This window comes from Puccinia triticina, chromosome 5A, assembly GCF_026914185.1.
Source record: "Puccinia triticina chromosome 5A, complete sequence".
Classification (NCBI taxonomy): Eukaryota; Fungi; Basidiomycota; class Pucciniomycetes; order Pucciniales; family Pucciniaceae; genus Puccinia; species Puccinia triticina.
In genome coordinates this window covers 4,681,145-4,696,250 of record NC_070562.1, presented here as the reverse complement: position 1 = coordinate 4,696,250, position 15,106 = coordinate 4,681,145, and the positions used below count along the sequence as shown (strand labels likewise).

Here is a 15,106-nt window from a genome sequence, read left to right as displayed (position 1 = left end):
GGATAAGGTGATGTTATCTACAGTAAACTTCAATAATCTGGGAGGTAATAAAAAACTCAAGCCTGCTTTTGTTTGACCTTTTGTTGTCAAGCAACTTCATGGAAAGAATGCGGTTGAAGTAATTTTGAGTGAAGAGCTCTCAAGAAAACACCCGGTTTTTCCAGTAAGTTTAATTAAACCATGGGTATCAAGACCTGGAGAATCTATAGATGTTCAACCTAATATTCCTGTAGAGGAACCAGTTGAGAATTCAAAATTACAAGTACAGAAAATTCTAAAAGATAAGAAAGAACGTATTAATGGTAAAGATGTCCGTCTGTACCTTGTAAGATACAAAAATAATTCAGCAGATAAAGATAAATGGTTACCTGAAAATAATATTCCGGATGGAACAATTCATCTGCGTAATTATAGAATTTCAAAGAGATCTAAACCCTGATTTTTTTCTATAGTCTCATCTTAAGGGGTAGGAAATGTCAGCCGGCTACGCAGAGCAAGCCAGCGTAACAATTATACAAATGACTAGAGGCCAAGGCGGCTTCGCCGCTGCAAATCCTAGGATCAGTTGCTACACTCAATTGTAAAACTGACACAACACAACAAAATATTGGACCAATTATTGGTATTGTATTGATTTGCCAATACAAAAGAACTTGACATGGGTGTACTTGATCCAATAAAAAAGACAATACACCTGGATTTTATTTCCTAGTCAAACACACAAATATCTGGAATCTTTTATTGTATCACCACTGGGTCTCTACACCACACTATGCTACAGGCAATGATGGGAAGTTACATACGTTACGATATCCAGAGGGATTTTTGTAACGTAACTTCCCACCGTTGTGGTGTGCTGTGCCTGTTGCAATGCCAAAAAGGAAATATGAAAAGGTATTATGATAGTACAGTTACATACAGGTGGAACCCATTACAAGAGGAGGAGATAATCTTACACAACAGTTACAACATTTACACACATACACCCTTTGGTCACCGCGGCGGATTGGACGGAAGAATACACGACGTGGATACAAGGACAAGGGAGGAGGAAGGAAGGAGGACCAGAGAGAAGCTTTGACTCCCAAATCGTGGAAAGGAGGAGTATTCTAGTTGGGTGCAGCGTGCATGGAAGGTGGCTTGGTTACATAGCAACATATTCTGAAGGATATGGAAGGTGGCTTGGGTACATAGCAACGCATGACATCAGGCAGCGCAATATATGCAGGCAGATAAGGTGTACGAATAGTGTCACTGCAGCATAATTCCCTCATTGTTTGGGTGGCTGTGTAGTACAGGTGTACATATGCTGTGCAACTGGGATCCCCTGCAGCTAAATTCCCTCAAACACATTCCCCTGGAGCTAAAATCCCTCACTCTTCAATATAAAAGGAGCTCTTCTCCCCCCCCATAATTTCTCTTTTCACCATCAGCCTACAGAGGTTTGGTCACAGTAGTAGTTTAGTAGTAGTAGTTTGGCAGTAGTAGTATTGAGTAGTGTAGAGTCAGTCAGTCAGTAGAGTGTTAGTGCAGTAGTAGAACCAACAATCAACAACCAACCAACCAACCAACCAACCAACCAACCAACCAACAACCAACCAACCAACCAACAACCCATTCTCCTTATTAGCATATTAGTAGTAGTAGTAGTAGTAGAAGTAGTAGTACAAATTATAACATCAACAACAGTAGAGGAACTTCACCATAACAAACCACGTTATCCTTAGTTATAACCGGTCTAAAAACACATTGAATTAGATATTTAGGTCTGATAGAGATTACTATATAAAAGTAAGAGCTATCTTGGAATCTGCCACATTTTCTTAAATATTGATTACAAGACTCTTGGTTATTTTCATAGTACTGTTAGAGGGGCAGGTCTTTCAAACCACCCGTAGATTTTAATAGCCTTTCAACCTATCATACAATTTATTTCCCCCTCAAAGGAACTTCGATTACCCATCCATCCCTGGAGTCCTACACCGTTACCAGATAACGCGTTACTGTTATCTGGCAACATTGCTCCTTGGGCAGGTGGGTAACGTAACAGAGGGTGTTTTCACCCTCAATACCCGAAAAAATAACGGAGATAACGCGTTAACCGCATTATCAGAGGTAAAAATGCTATAAAAGGGGGAAAACCCCCCTTTTTTGCGCAGGTTATCCTCCTATAATTGTGAGGGATAACGTAACGAGGCTAGGAAGAGAGGGAAGAAAATTAAAGAAAATGCAACAGAAGCTTTGCCGCCGTCATGGTAACAATAACGGCAAGGATTCCGTTACGTTTTCGTTACGCTACCGTTACAGGTAGCGTAACCTCCCATCGTTGACTACAGGGGCATTTAGTGTGAGCCTGAGTCTCTATAGTGACAGCAGGACACAAGAAATGGGGGGGCAATAGTTGGATTTCTTGGGATAAAGAAATTACAACTATAAAAGAAAAAAGAGAAAGAGAGAGAGAAACCAAGCAGGATAAGAAGGAAGAGAAGTACTAGGTTATTCTAGTGGGAATGCACGTCCACTGGCAATGCTACTCTTCAGAAGAGTGCTGCTAATCTGTGCAAGAAGCGCTACAGCTTCCTCTCAGGAGGGTATCTGGATTAGATAAGTCTTAATCCAGCCACAGTTTTTTAGACTTCTCTCTGGACAGTCAAGGTTCTTAATGGGAAACCTGAGGGACAGCCCTGAACCTAGATTTTGAGGCAAAGGCCTGATGATAAGAAGGGACAGCCCTGTGATCAAGATGGAGGCAAAGGCCTATAGATTTGGAGGGACAGCCCTGTGATCAAGGAGGAAGCAAAGCAAGAAGAAAAGGCAGATCCAGCAAGACACAGAGTTGTACCTCTGAGATAAACAAGGTTCAGTGAAAGAGGTTACTTACTGTCAATATCCTAGGCGCCTGTGACGGTAGGTATACTGGGAGTATAGTAGGCTCTTTGGTGGTGATCCTGGAGTTATCTGGGTGGTGGTTCTGGTGTGCTGAAGTCTAGTGTGGATCCGCCTCAGGCAAGGGGGATCCTGACTACGAAAATTTTCACAGTTTGCTTATGTAATTTACATATGTACATGTGGTTTGGCGCGCCTAGTAGCGCTGACACGTCACAACTGCGCAAGGGCGCTACAACTCAGTAACTCAGGGAAGGAGTATAGTTACAATGAATTGGTAAGTTGTAACTAGAGTTAAAATTGCATGAGGAAACAGAATATGAAGTCAAAACAGGGATATCTCTTAAGATGAAAAAGATATAAAGTAATTTATATGTAACAAAGGTAGAACAGGCAGCTTTTAGGTCAGCTGTGATGACTCTAAGGCTGACATTTAGTGATAGCATAGCCACCTGTGAGTCTGTAGTGTTAGAGATTCTAAGCTGCTTTGTGGTATCCTCAAGCACCTTTAGTGATGAAAAACCACTGAATAACTCTACAGCACAGCTTAGTGGGAGCTATTGTTATTTTGTGGCCTGTTCATGTAGTGCTAGCACAGATCAAGCAGAAATTTGCTACACTACAAAGTCAGATCAGAATTTTGCTACTTTAGGACACACTAATGCCATTGGTGTAGATGTCCCACTCTTTTTTTTATTAGGACAGTTCAAATCTAGTGATTATGAATGCTGCTGGTTTTTGTATGTACTGGAGTGCTGTCTGTTGTTTTTGGAAAATCAACAATTTCCCAGCTAAATTAGCTTGGTCAGCGACAGAGCTTCAGGTGCTGAGGTCATAAAGTGAATAAGTAGGTTGTTGGCTGCCACGTTCACAGCACACATTTTGCAGCATTATTTTTTGTGTTAAATCTGGAAAATTTTCAAACTCACACATGCACAACTGAACCATACAGAAAATCGTGAGTCCAAAGATTTATAACAAGCACAAAAAACATCCAATAAGTGGAAATAGATAAACCGTTACTTTTTAGGAACTTAAAATATCATCATGTGTTTGCAAGAGTCATGCTTGCAACCACATGATCTCACTTCAAGACTTTGGGCCAATAACCATGTACCATGGAGTTTAGGTCTTAAAGCAGGAAAAGAGTTTGGGTACCTGTGCAACAGGCCTGTGCAACAGGGCACCATTTGAAGTTTGGATGACAGCCTGCAGGGGAAATAACAACAGCAGGTCCACACAGCATGCAAAAACTACAGTAATTGATGTTGACTGCACCATGCAGCTTCTTGATGACCATAGTGACTTTCATCAACTACAAGTAATCACACTTGACACCTAACCACTCCCCCAATGAACAGACATCACATCAAGGGGGAGCAGTACTTGCCTCTTGATGGCCAAAACAAGCCTGCTATCAAGATGGACCAGCTCTTGTGTTGGCTGGAAAGTTGTAACAGCCACTCACCACGTTATAAATGGCCACTCTGTTGCGGGCATTGAGAGGAGCATGCTAGTTTCTTCTGGACATGGAGAGAAGTACAAACTCACCTCAATGGCCAATTTGTTTTGGACATCGGTGCAGTTTTTACTCCTCTCAATGAACGGAGCAAACCGGTCATCAAGAGTACATTGGTTTGTTCTGGTCATCAGGAGGAGTAAGCACTCCCCTTGATGGCCGCTCTGTTCCGGTTATTGAGGGGAGTGTGCTCCCCTTGATGACCGGAACAGAGCTTTCATCAAGAGAAGTACATCCTCCCCTCAATGACTGTGGATTGTTCCTGTCATTGAGAGGAGTGTACTCCCCTTGATGGCCGCATTGTTCCGGTCATTGAGAGGAGTTCACTCCCCTCAAAGACTGGATTGTTCCGGTCATTGAGAGGAGTGTACTCACCTCAATGGCCGCATTGTTCCGGTCATTGAGAGGAGTGTACTCCCCTCGAAGACTGGATTGTTCCGGTCATCGAGAGGAGTGTACTCCCCTCAAAGACTGGATTGTTCCAGTCATCGAGAGGAGTGTACTCCCCTTGAAAACTGGATTGTTCCAGTCATCGAGGTGTACTCACCTTGATGGCCGCATTGTTCCGGTCATCGAGAGGAGTGTACTCCCCTCGAAGACTGGATTGTTCCAGTCATTGAGAGGAGTGTACTCCCCTCGAAGACTGGATTGTTCCAGTCATCGAGAGGAGTGTACTCCCCTCAAAGACTGGATTGTTCCAGTCATCGAGAGGAGTGTACTCCCCTCAAAGACTGGATTGTTCCAGTCATCGAGAGGAGTGTACTCCCCTCAAAGACTGGATTGTTCCAGTCATCGAGAGGAGTGTACTCCCCTCAAAGACTGGATTGTTCCAGTCATCGAGAGGAGTGTACTCCCCTTGATGGCTGCATTGTTCCGGTCATCGAGAGGAGGGTACTCCCCTTCATGACCGGAACAGAGCGTTCATTGAGAACCGGATTTTTCCGGTCATCAAAAAGAGTGTACTCCCCTCGAATACTGGATTGTTCCAGTAATCGAGAGGAGTGTACTCCCCTCAATGGCCGCATCGTTCCGGTCATTGAGAGGAGTGTACTCCTCTTGATGACCGGAACAGAGCGTTCATTGAGAACTGGATTGTTCCGGTATTGAGGGGAGTGTACTCCCCTCAATGACTGGAACAGAGCGTTCAGCAAAAGAAGTACATACTCTCCTTGATGGCCAGTACATCTGGCCATCAAGAGGAGAGTCAATGAAAGGAGTGGGTGTCGGGGGGGGGGGGATCTCAATGAGTGGTACGTTCAGCCGCCGTTTTGACCGCGCCGACTATTTTTTGTCTTTTGGTCATGGATTTGATGGGTTGGGGCATCTGAGGCCGTCCAGTTATGAAGCTTAGAGCTAGAGACAAGGGTGCTCAGGTCCCTGCTAGACAGGGTCACAGTAATGGCAGGATTTGTTTTGGCTATTCGCAGCCTTTAACAAGTCTGGCAGGTCAACAAAATTGTGCGGCGAATGTGTCACAAAAGTGCCCGAGTAATTGGCCGTACGGCCGGACTCATACGGACAGTGAATGACCTCAGTCTCACTACTGGCAAGGGTCACTTTTTGTTGGCTGCAGCAAAAACGGTGAACTCCCTCCGCCAGAAGCTCCCGGATCGTTTGATTCTCCTGGTTGCATAGTGGGTGTGTGGGGTCATTTTGAGCATCACTTTATCGTCACATCCCTGACCGCTGTTTGGCCAGAAAGGGTGGAAGCTTGGCGAGGGAGACGGCGGGGCGGCAGCGATGAGGCGTGTATTTAACGTGGAAACGGGGGCGTGTGGCAGCGGTGTCGCGGTGTAGAGGTGTGGCCTGGGCAACATTGAAAATTTTGATTTGGGGGTGAGAAGATTCTCTTGGGCAGGGCCTTCTTTGTCTCGCCGGGATGCAAGTGAAGTTCAACAAGGCAACTCCGAGGCGGTGGAGACGGTGCAGGGCTGGTTTTATCTGTACTGTTGAATTGAGCTGGCAAAGGCATAGCCATGGCAAGAAGTGCGGCTGGATTGTACCCAGTGGCAAGATTGAGTGGGTATATAAGGAGGGAACCATGTCAAGCAGAAGTGTCCATGTCAAGCATATATACCATGTCAAGCATATATAAGGAGGGAACCATGTCAAGCAGAAGTGTCCCTCAGGGGTTCCGGTTTCGTCCGCCCCCTCCCTGGAAGCCCCCTAGTTGCTTGATTAGGCCCCTCCTTGACAGCTCTTTCACAGAGTCTTTCACAACCGGCCCTTTTTTGCTTGTTGCTCTTGCACAGCTGGAGGGTCATCCATAGGGCCTTTGGGTCTTTGGGGATATTTTCAACAGCTGTGTGTATTATCTAAATTGTGTACTCTTCTGTTTTGTAATTTCTAAATCCAAAATACGCCAAAACTTAGATCTAGGTTTCCACATTTGTGTGGATTTAAGAAACTTGGATTATAAATAATATTTCACATTTTTTGTGTGACAGATGTCTATGTAATCTGTCACATATAATATAAAAATATAATAAATACATAAAAATATATTGTACATATAATTTAATATTGATAGTTATCTTTAAAAATAGATAATATTGGTAATATACTCCAGGTGAAGTATAAAGTACACCCGGGTGAGCAAGTTATACATGTCAAAGATACTCCCGTGACATGTGTCAATGTCCGGTAACTTTGGGGAATAGGAGATATATCCTCAATAAGATCTTCTTGACAACTAAGACCCAATCCGACATCAAACTGATTGACGCCGTTAATCTAGCGCCCCAATAGAACACGAGGAAAGATAAACCGACGGATATCGACAGCCCCATTGCAAGACGAATGATCATCGAGCGATAGTTGCCGCCCCAGTCCGTAGTCTTCGAAGAGACTTCCCCATCAAACTTGGATACCATTAGGATATATAAAGAGGTCAGTTATCCCACTTCTTTTTCTCTTCAGCTTAGACACACCAAACAATCCACTGACCACTCTATCGACTCGACTCCGAAATCGATCAATACAGTTCTCAGTAGAACTTTCGTCTAAAAGCCTTTGTCCTCGTCCTTATACTCGAAGATCGTCGCGATAAGTGATTGGTTACCAATAGTAAGTAATAACCTTTCACTTTATCGCCTCATTTCTTCTATCTGTAAGTCTGGGAACAAAACCAAACCTGTTATCAGGCCCCAGCCACCTATCTCAGAGGGATCAAACCACCCCCGATACGTCGGGCCCCTCTTTTTTTTCCTTTATATTTATTTCTTTGAAATAAATAAACAAAACAACTCCTTAAAAAAACCCTTAAAATTATATATCATCACCCTGTGTAGCTAGAAGAGAGCTTCTCTTGGTATCACCGAGGCTTACACCTTGGATATCCACTTCTCTTGGGCATTATTGCGTGAATCAGGCAAGTCAATTGCAAAACAGATTGAGTTGCTGAGTCCGGCTATTGTTTTTTAGGTTAAAGAAGAAGCCAGCAGAGATAAGAGGATGGGAAGTAGAGAAGATGATCAGAATGGAAAGGAAGACAACAGCAGCCAAAGTTTATCCCAAACAAGTGAGTAGTTTTCAGATCTGTCTGGGGTGGGAAGGCTTATGGGTAAGATAACCATTGGAGCCTACTGTAATCTTCCTGGCCGGAGGTATACCAGAGAGCAAGTTTGATCCATTTACCTTTCAAGGCTAGTGTTGAGGAGATTTGTGCTGACTTGATGAGACCAGGTTGCCAGGCACACTCAATGCCACTCAAGAGCCAATACAGCAAGTGTACTTTGGGCCGTGATGGGCTGCCCAAGACCCACTATTCAACCTCAGGTGCCCATGGGGCCGGCCCATTGGAGCATCGGAGACAAAAAAAAAGGTGCCTTAACCAACGATGCATCTATTACGCTACGGTTAGCGTGTAATACCCTAATTTAGCGGTTTTTTAGCGCCGCTACGCTAAACTAAATTGTAGCGGGCGGACTATTACAATTACAGCTAACTCAGATTGGGCAAAAAAGTGCAATTTTCGCTACGAATTACAGCTAATTTAGCGTAGCAAGCCGCTAATTAGCTGTAATTTAGCTGTAATTTAGCGTTAGCGGTTTTTAGCGGGTTGGTATTACGCTAAAAATTACAGCCCCAGATTATTAGCAACAAGTGTTACAATTTAGTTTTAGCGGCGCTAATTACATTTAGCGTAATAGATGCATTGTTGCCTTAACCAAGCCCAGAGCTGTTGGCGCAGGTTGCTCATGGGCCGGCCCAGCCCAATTATCAACCCTACCGGCAATCATCATCATCAACATATAATCCTATTAAAAAACCTTCTACATTGATATGTTGATGCCTGATGAAATTGTGCCCTTCCAGCCCAGCCATGTGTTAAAAATTAGACTCTTGATGGACAGAAAGGGCAGCAAGAAATGAGAGTGAGTCTCAAAAGACTAAGGAGAGGGGCAGTGAGATGGAATTCTCATCGGATGCGGTTCAATTGTGGCGCAGAAAATGAAGGAGAGAACCAATGATTAGTTAATTGCTTGTTGTATGCTGGGTTTTAAAAAGATTAATAACAAGCGGCCAGCATGTGGTTGGAAGAAAAAATAAAAATAGATGAACACAGAACAAGTTTCAAGTATATGCTTGACACATGTATGACAAAATGTTATCTACTACTCATGGTTTCAAGACTAAATGGTATGATAAAATCTGTACTGACAATGCTTGAGAAGGATATGAAACTGGCTTTAGAGGTGAAAGTAAGAGGAAGTTAACAAAATTCCAACACGGCTGCTCCGAGTGATGGCTGGAGTGGGGCAACAGTGGGTAGTTACTTTACTTTACAATATCTGCAGGATTTTTGTAAAGTAACTACCCGCCGTTACTTTCTGCGCCGTTATTGTTAGCAGTAACGCGCAAACAGCGGCATCACGCGTAACGTAACGGGCCTCTTTTTTTGAGGCCGTTACCAGTAAAGTAACACATTATTGAGCAATAAAAGGCCAAATTGGCCCTATTTTGGCCTTTTATTGCTTGTTATCTTGCCCGATATCTGTTGCTACACGCTCAGATATAGTAACAGCTGTCGCGAAAAAAAAACTCTTGGTGTGATATTAATATTGCACTGCCGTTACTGGTAACAATAACAATAACGGCCAAAAAATGTTACGTTATCGTTACGTTACGCGTTACTGTAGCAATAACTACCCACCGTTGAGTGGGGCAAACAAATGGTAGGATTATGGTATTCAAAATTGCATATGCCACTGTTTACATAAAACCATAAAGCCCATTTTGGCTGGGAGATGTCAGTGTGCATAAAACTTAAAGTGACATCTCCCAGCCAAAATTGCAGTTTATGATTTTATGTAAAAAAATCTTATGCAATTTTGAATACCATACATGTCAATGTTGATGCGGAGACATATTTGTGGCTGGGTAGTTGGAGGGATGCAGGCGAGTTCTTGGCTGCTGTGGTGATCTGAGTGGAGAGAAATGGGGGATCTTGCTGGGGGACTGGATATTTCATGAAGAGGTGTTTGAGCCGGTGAAGTGTCGAGCTAGACCCTTGTATGACGTCGGGCCGCCTGATTGCACAGATCAGGTGATGCCCGACCGGTGCACGACCGCGGCATAGCGCCAAGTCAAGCGCACACCCAACGTAGCAACACTTCCGACGCCAACAACTGCCCAAGCCATCCAGCACAACATTCTTGACAGAAAAACAGGCAGTCCAGGATGGACCAAGACGCATTCCGGGCTCTTCTCAGCACAACAAACCCTTCGCAATCAACTCAGCACTCACGGCCCAACGGCCGCCTGGTCCTTGGCGGCGGTAGCACCAACAGATCCACAAATCCATCACAACCGTCCGTTGATTATCTCTCTTTGACTTCCTTTGCGTACAGCTGTACTTCAGGAAACCAATCAAAGCACCGCTAATCTTCAATTCATTACTCTCTACAACTCATAGCTCTGGATCGACCTACAAACCAGTACCATCCACTTCCCTCAAGCCACGGAAATCCAAACCCAAGGAACCTGCAGATGGCACCGTCAAAGGCTCAGATCGCTCGTCACACGGTGGATATCGAGATCGAGCATCCGAACGGCGTCAAGGTCTGGATGGCGACTTTGCTGAGGCTGAACATTTACTCGAGGTTACTACCCATCATTCACTCAACTCTGCGATGCTAGAACTGAGAGTTAATCATCAACAATCTCCACATCCTTGAAATCGCAGAACTTTCAAGCCCGGGTGGCAGCGGCTGGAAGCCAAATGGACAAAGATGTACTAGAGCAACAGACCAAGTATCTCGTAAGCAAGAACCACTGATCATGTTAGCATGCGTTTCCCATCTAATCTGATACTCAATCAAAGCTTTTCTTTTCACAAGGGAGGAGATGAACGACACACTATTCTCGTCAAGGGCCTGGATCACGCCCTATTGGAAAGAAGAAAGGCTGAGCTGTCAGAGGGCGGCAAACTCGGTCAAGTTACCGACGATGACTTGGAAATCGCATACCAGCAGAATGCCAACAAAGCACCATCTGAAGAGATTGCTCTGCCGAGCACGAGCTCGAAAGCAGCCAAAAAGAAGCACCGGGATGAACTCTTAGAACAACTCAAAGCCGCCCGAACCCCTGCCGACTTGGTCGTCGTCGAAAAGCTTAAAGCGGCTGGGAAGTTCAAGCCGATAGGTTTCACCAGCGTCCAAGACAAAAATCAGGATGAAGAACGCAAGGAGCGCAAACGACGGAAAGCCGAGAAGAAGAAAAAGAAAGCGATCAAGGCAGAGCAAGCTGTCGAGCCAACGCCACCATCACTCGTATCACACCCGTTGAACGACAAATCCCAATCAACAGGTGGGTCGAAGGACACATCTACCGCAGCGGAAACGCCTGCGATCGATGGTCATGAGGACTCGTCACCACAAACTGCAAAGAAACCTGTTGAACCATCAAACAACACAGCTCCCGTCGTCACCTTACCCGACACAAATGTTCAGCCCAAGGAAATTGATAAAAAGAACGAGCCGATCGAAGACGAAGATTTTGATATTTTCGGAGACGCGGGAGAGTACAAAGGTTTGGACGATGATAGCTCAGACGATGAGCGGGATAGAGACCGGAAGGTGCAAGCCGATGTGCCGCGGGACGCTGGCTTGGACTCATCGGGCCCGAAGAAGCGAAAGACGTACTTCGAAGATGACGACGATGAATCTGAGCCGGATGATCCAGTAAAACCGAAACCCATCGAGCAGAGTGTCTGCCGAGCACATGACGCTCGGCGGAAGACGATGGAGATCGAGGACCCGGAGGAGGATCCGGAGGCGAGGTATCGCTTGCCTGGAGAGGCTCCACCGCCCGACCAGGCTCCTCCGCCCCGCCCGACCAAGCTGGAAGGCCTCTCCGGATCTGCCGACATCCGATCCATCCTGGCCGCCGACGCATTCCAGGAGAAAGAAGAGAAACGGAAGGCAAAGAAGCAGAAGAACAAGTCCGACGGCGTTGACAAAGTCTTGTCGGATAAAGACCGCCTCAATCGGGACGTCTTGGAAATGGAAAACTACCTCAAACGTAAAAAAAATAAGAGTGCGCCTGCAGCAACAACTTCGAAATCATGAACGAATCACCTTCTCCTTTCCCTCAGCCTGCATTTTTGCCCCGACTGTCATTATTAATGGGGCCCTTAAGGTCGCGGCTTTGTCGATTTCTGACTAAAGCTCAAAATCCAAAGTCCAGAAATCAAAGGTTTTGAAAAAACAATAAAGGTATGATGAAAATGGATTATCACAATTCTGAGTAGATGATGGAAATCACGGGAAGATGCAGGGCATCAATTGACGAGAATTGAGAGAGAACTAGGGTGGTGGTGTTGGAGGTATGAGGGGAAAACATCCTTTGCCACCAAAGCTTAGAGATCCCAGCCAAATTTCCTGCTTAATCACAAGTTGAGCTTAACTGAGCCACTCGTGCCATGTGGTGAGCAGGTCTGGGCGGCAGCCCAGTCTCACCAGAGAGGCTTATGCACTAAAACACACAGCTTGTGTGATTTAGAGGCCACTCTTTCCCTCCTGGTTTCTATGCCACTCATCAGATTTTTTTCTTTTTTAGTAGTATGACTGTGCATGGTCCTTGTCACATGATGCCCAAGCCAAATCCAAATCCAAAATCTTCAGTTTCAATGATTCTCTTTCCATAGATGCAGACAAGAATTTGCAATAAAAAATACAGAAAAATCAAGCTTATGCAGATATGTACCATGTGAGCCTGTGTCTTTATAGTGACAGCAGGACACAAAAAATTGGGTGGTCACTGTTTGGATTTCTTGGGATAAAGAAATAACAAACAGTAAGAGAGAAAGAGAGAGAGAGAGAGAAAGAAGATCTGAGAGATCATAATCAAGTTTCTGTAGACCTAAAGGTGGGAACTAACATCCACTAGCAATGCTACTCCTTAAGGGAGTGCTGTCAAGCTGTGCCAGAGATTGCAACAGCCTCTTCACACAAAAGGTACCTGAATTAGACAAGTCTAATCAGCCACAATTTTTTAGACCATGTAGGTGATAATCAAGGTTCTTTAAAGTGAAAACTATGTGGTTTGTTTCTTACAAAAACCACAGAAAAAGAAGGACATGCAATCAGAGGGATCAAAAGCAAACAGGGGGAGAAAACAGTCAAGAGACAGAGAGGTGTACCTCAAAAGATACTCAAGGGTCAGTGAAAAAGGTTACTAACTGTCAATATCCTTGGTGCCTGTGACAGAAGGTGTACTGAGAGTATAGTGGCCTTTTGTTGGTGATCCTGGGTTATCTGGGGGTGTGGTTCTGGTTGTCTGAAGTCTGTGTATCCTCCAGCTGCATGAGGGATCCTGACTTGAAAAACTTTCAAGGTTGGCTGACATAATCACCTATGTACATGTGGTTGGGGAGCTGGGTTTCACTGTGCAGCAGAATTCCATGTCACACCGGGAAACACAGAAAACTATGAAGGAGTGGAGCTATTGAAAAGTAGTCAGTGAAAACTAGGGTTGAATTTTCATGGGAAAACAGAATCTGAAGTAAAAACAAGGCTAAACCTTCAATGTAAAAAGATATAAGAGATTTTAGGTAGAAATAATGATAAAGGCAGACTTGAGGTCAGCTGCACTGACTCTAAGGCTGACATACCAGAACCTAGAAAGAAACTACAAATTATTGAAGCTGTGGTGAGTCAAACAAGGCCGCTTCCAGCCAAACACTGGATTTGGCTCCCATGAGAAAGGGGTTTTAATATGTAGGTCCCTCCCTGTGGTTGGGGTTGCTTTGCAACCAGCCAAATGCTGCACGCCCACAAAGGAGTCTGGGACTTAAGTTAAGTTTGGTCACAAGTCCCCTCCCTGCGGGAGGGATTTTTCTGCTGCACATCTTGACCAGGCCAAAGGTGCTCACGCTGAAGCAGGAACACAGACTTTGACAAGGTCAAGGTTTTGGTAGTAGCACCCTTGTTTCCATTGCCACACCTTTAATACATGGATTATTTTTATATATAATACAATAGAGTTCATAGTCAGATTGAAGGAGCCATTTCTAAGATCAACAATGCACACATGGAGGTGGAAAGCTCAGAAGGAACAACAGTAATGAGCATTCTGAGAAGTTTGCAAGAAATTGAATATTTTTCACATTTTTCATTTTTTTATTGTTACTTTTTTTTATTTCATATTCATTCTTGGGAACTTCTTTTCCAACCCTGTAGCCAATCTCATGACTTAGAGTCTGTGGCCTGAGCTTCTGCATTGAAAATTGTGGAGGTGAAAACTTTGGATAACCCACTGTACTGTATTTAATTTGAACAGTCTCAGGTACTTGGTACAGGTCATGTACTGTGACATTTACTCTGAAGCTGGAATACATGGCCAAATCTAAGTTTAATAAGACCTGTAACTCATGGGTTTTGGGTTCAAGGGTTTCCCCTGTTTATTGAACATAAAACCATGAGTTTATGGCTTTAGCCAACTCAGTAGGGCTGGCGCGAATCCCGCTAACCAGTACCCTCAGCCCCCGTTGCCTTTGAAACTCCCCCGTGGCTTTAAAGTGCCTAGGTGGGGGAGCATGGGGGAAACCATTCACAAAAATGGAGGCCCTATTTATATTCTTTTCTACTGGAAGGTCTTCCTTCCAGTTGGTAGGGTTTACAGCACTTTTGACCGGAAGGGATTCACTCCAGTCAGAGAGGCTGTAGGAGGATCCCTTCCAGTCAAAGAGGCTCTACAGCCCCTTCGACTGGAAGGGAATGTTGCAGTGATGAACCTGGAACAGCAGAATGGATGATGATGGTTGTGGAAGGATATCATTGCGTCAGAGAAGAAAGACAAAGAGAGCAAAGAGGAAACAAGAGAACACTCACCTGGAACAGCAGAATGGATGATGATGGTCGTGGAAGGATGAGGAAAGAGAGCCTTCCACGTCTGCTTCTCCAGGTGACTACAAAGATGAGATGTCACAAACTGTGATATGTAGAAAACAGGTTTGAAGCAGAAAACAAAAGAGGAGAGAAACAAAACACTACACAATCTCAACACCCCCCCTTGCTCAAAAATCACAGAAGAAAGGAAGAAATAAAACAAAATAAATAAAGGGAAAAGAAAAAAGAAAGAAAAAAAAACAAGAGATGAAAAAAAAAAAATTAGACTACCCCAAAGCAAGCACAATGGTTCACCAAAAGAGTATGGCCAAGCGGTTTGGTAAGAATTTTGGCAAGCATGTCCTTAGTC

General features: G+C 44.5%; 1 protein-coding gene across 1 annotated transcript; it reads left to right on the top strand.

The window, feature by feature from the left end:
* Positions 1-10,087: 10,087 nt before the first annotated feature.
* On the top strand, positions 10,088-11,976 carry PtA15_5A569 (uncharacterized protein; the record flags this gene model as incomplete). The annotated part of the gene is made up of 4 exons (XM_053169344.1): positions 10,088-10,218; positions 10,323-10,509; positions 10,593-10,667; positions 10,747-11,976. 4 exons carry the CDS (start codon positions 10,088-10,090, stop codon positions 11,974-11,976), a joined length of 1,623 nt encoding a protein of 540 aa, XP_053020551.1.
* Positions 11,977-15,106: the final 3,130 nt, after the last annotated feature.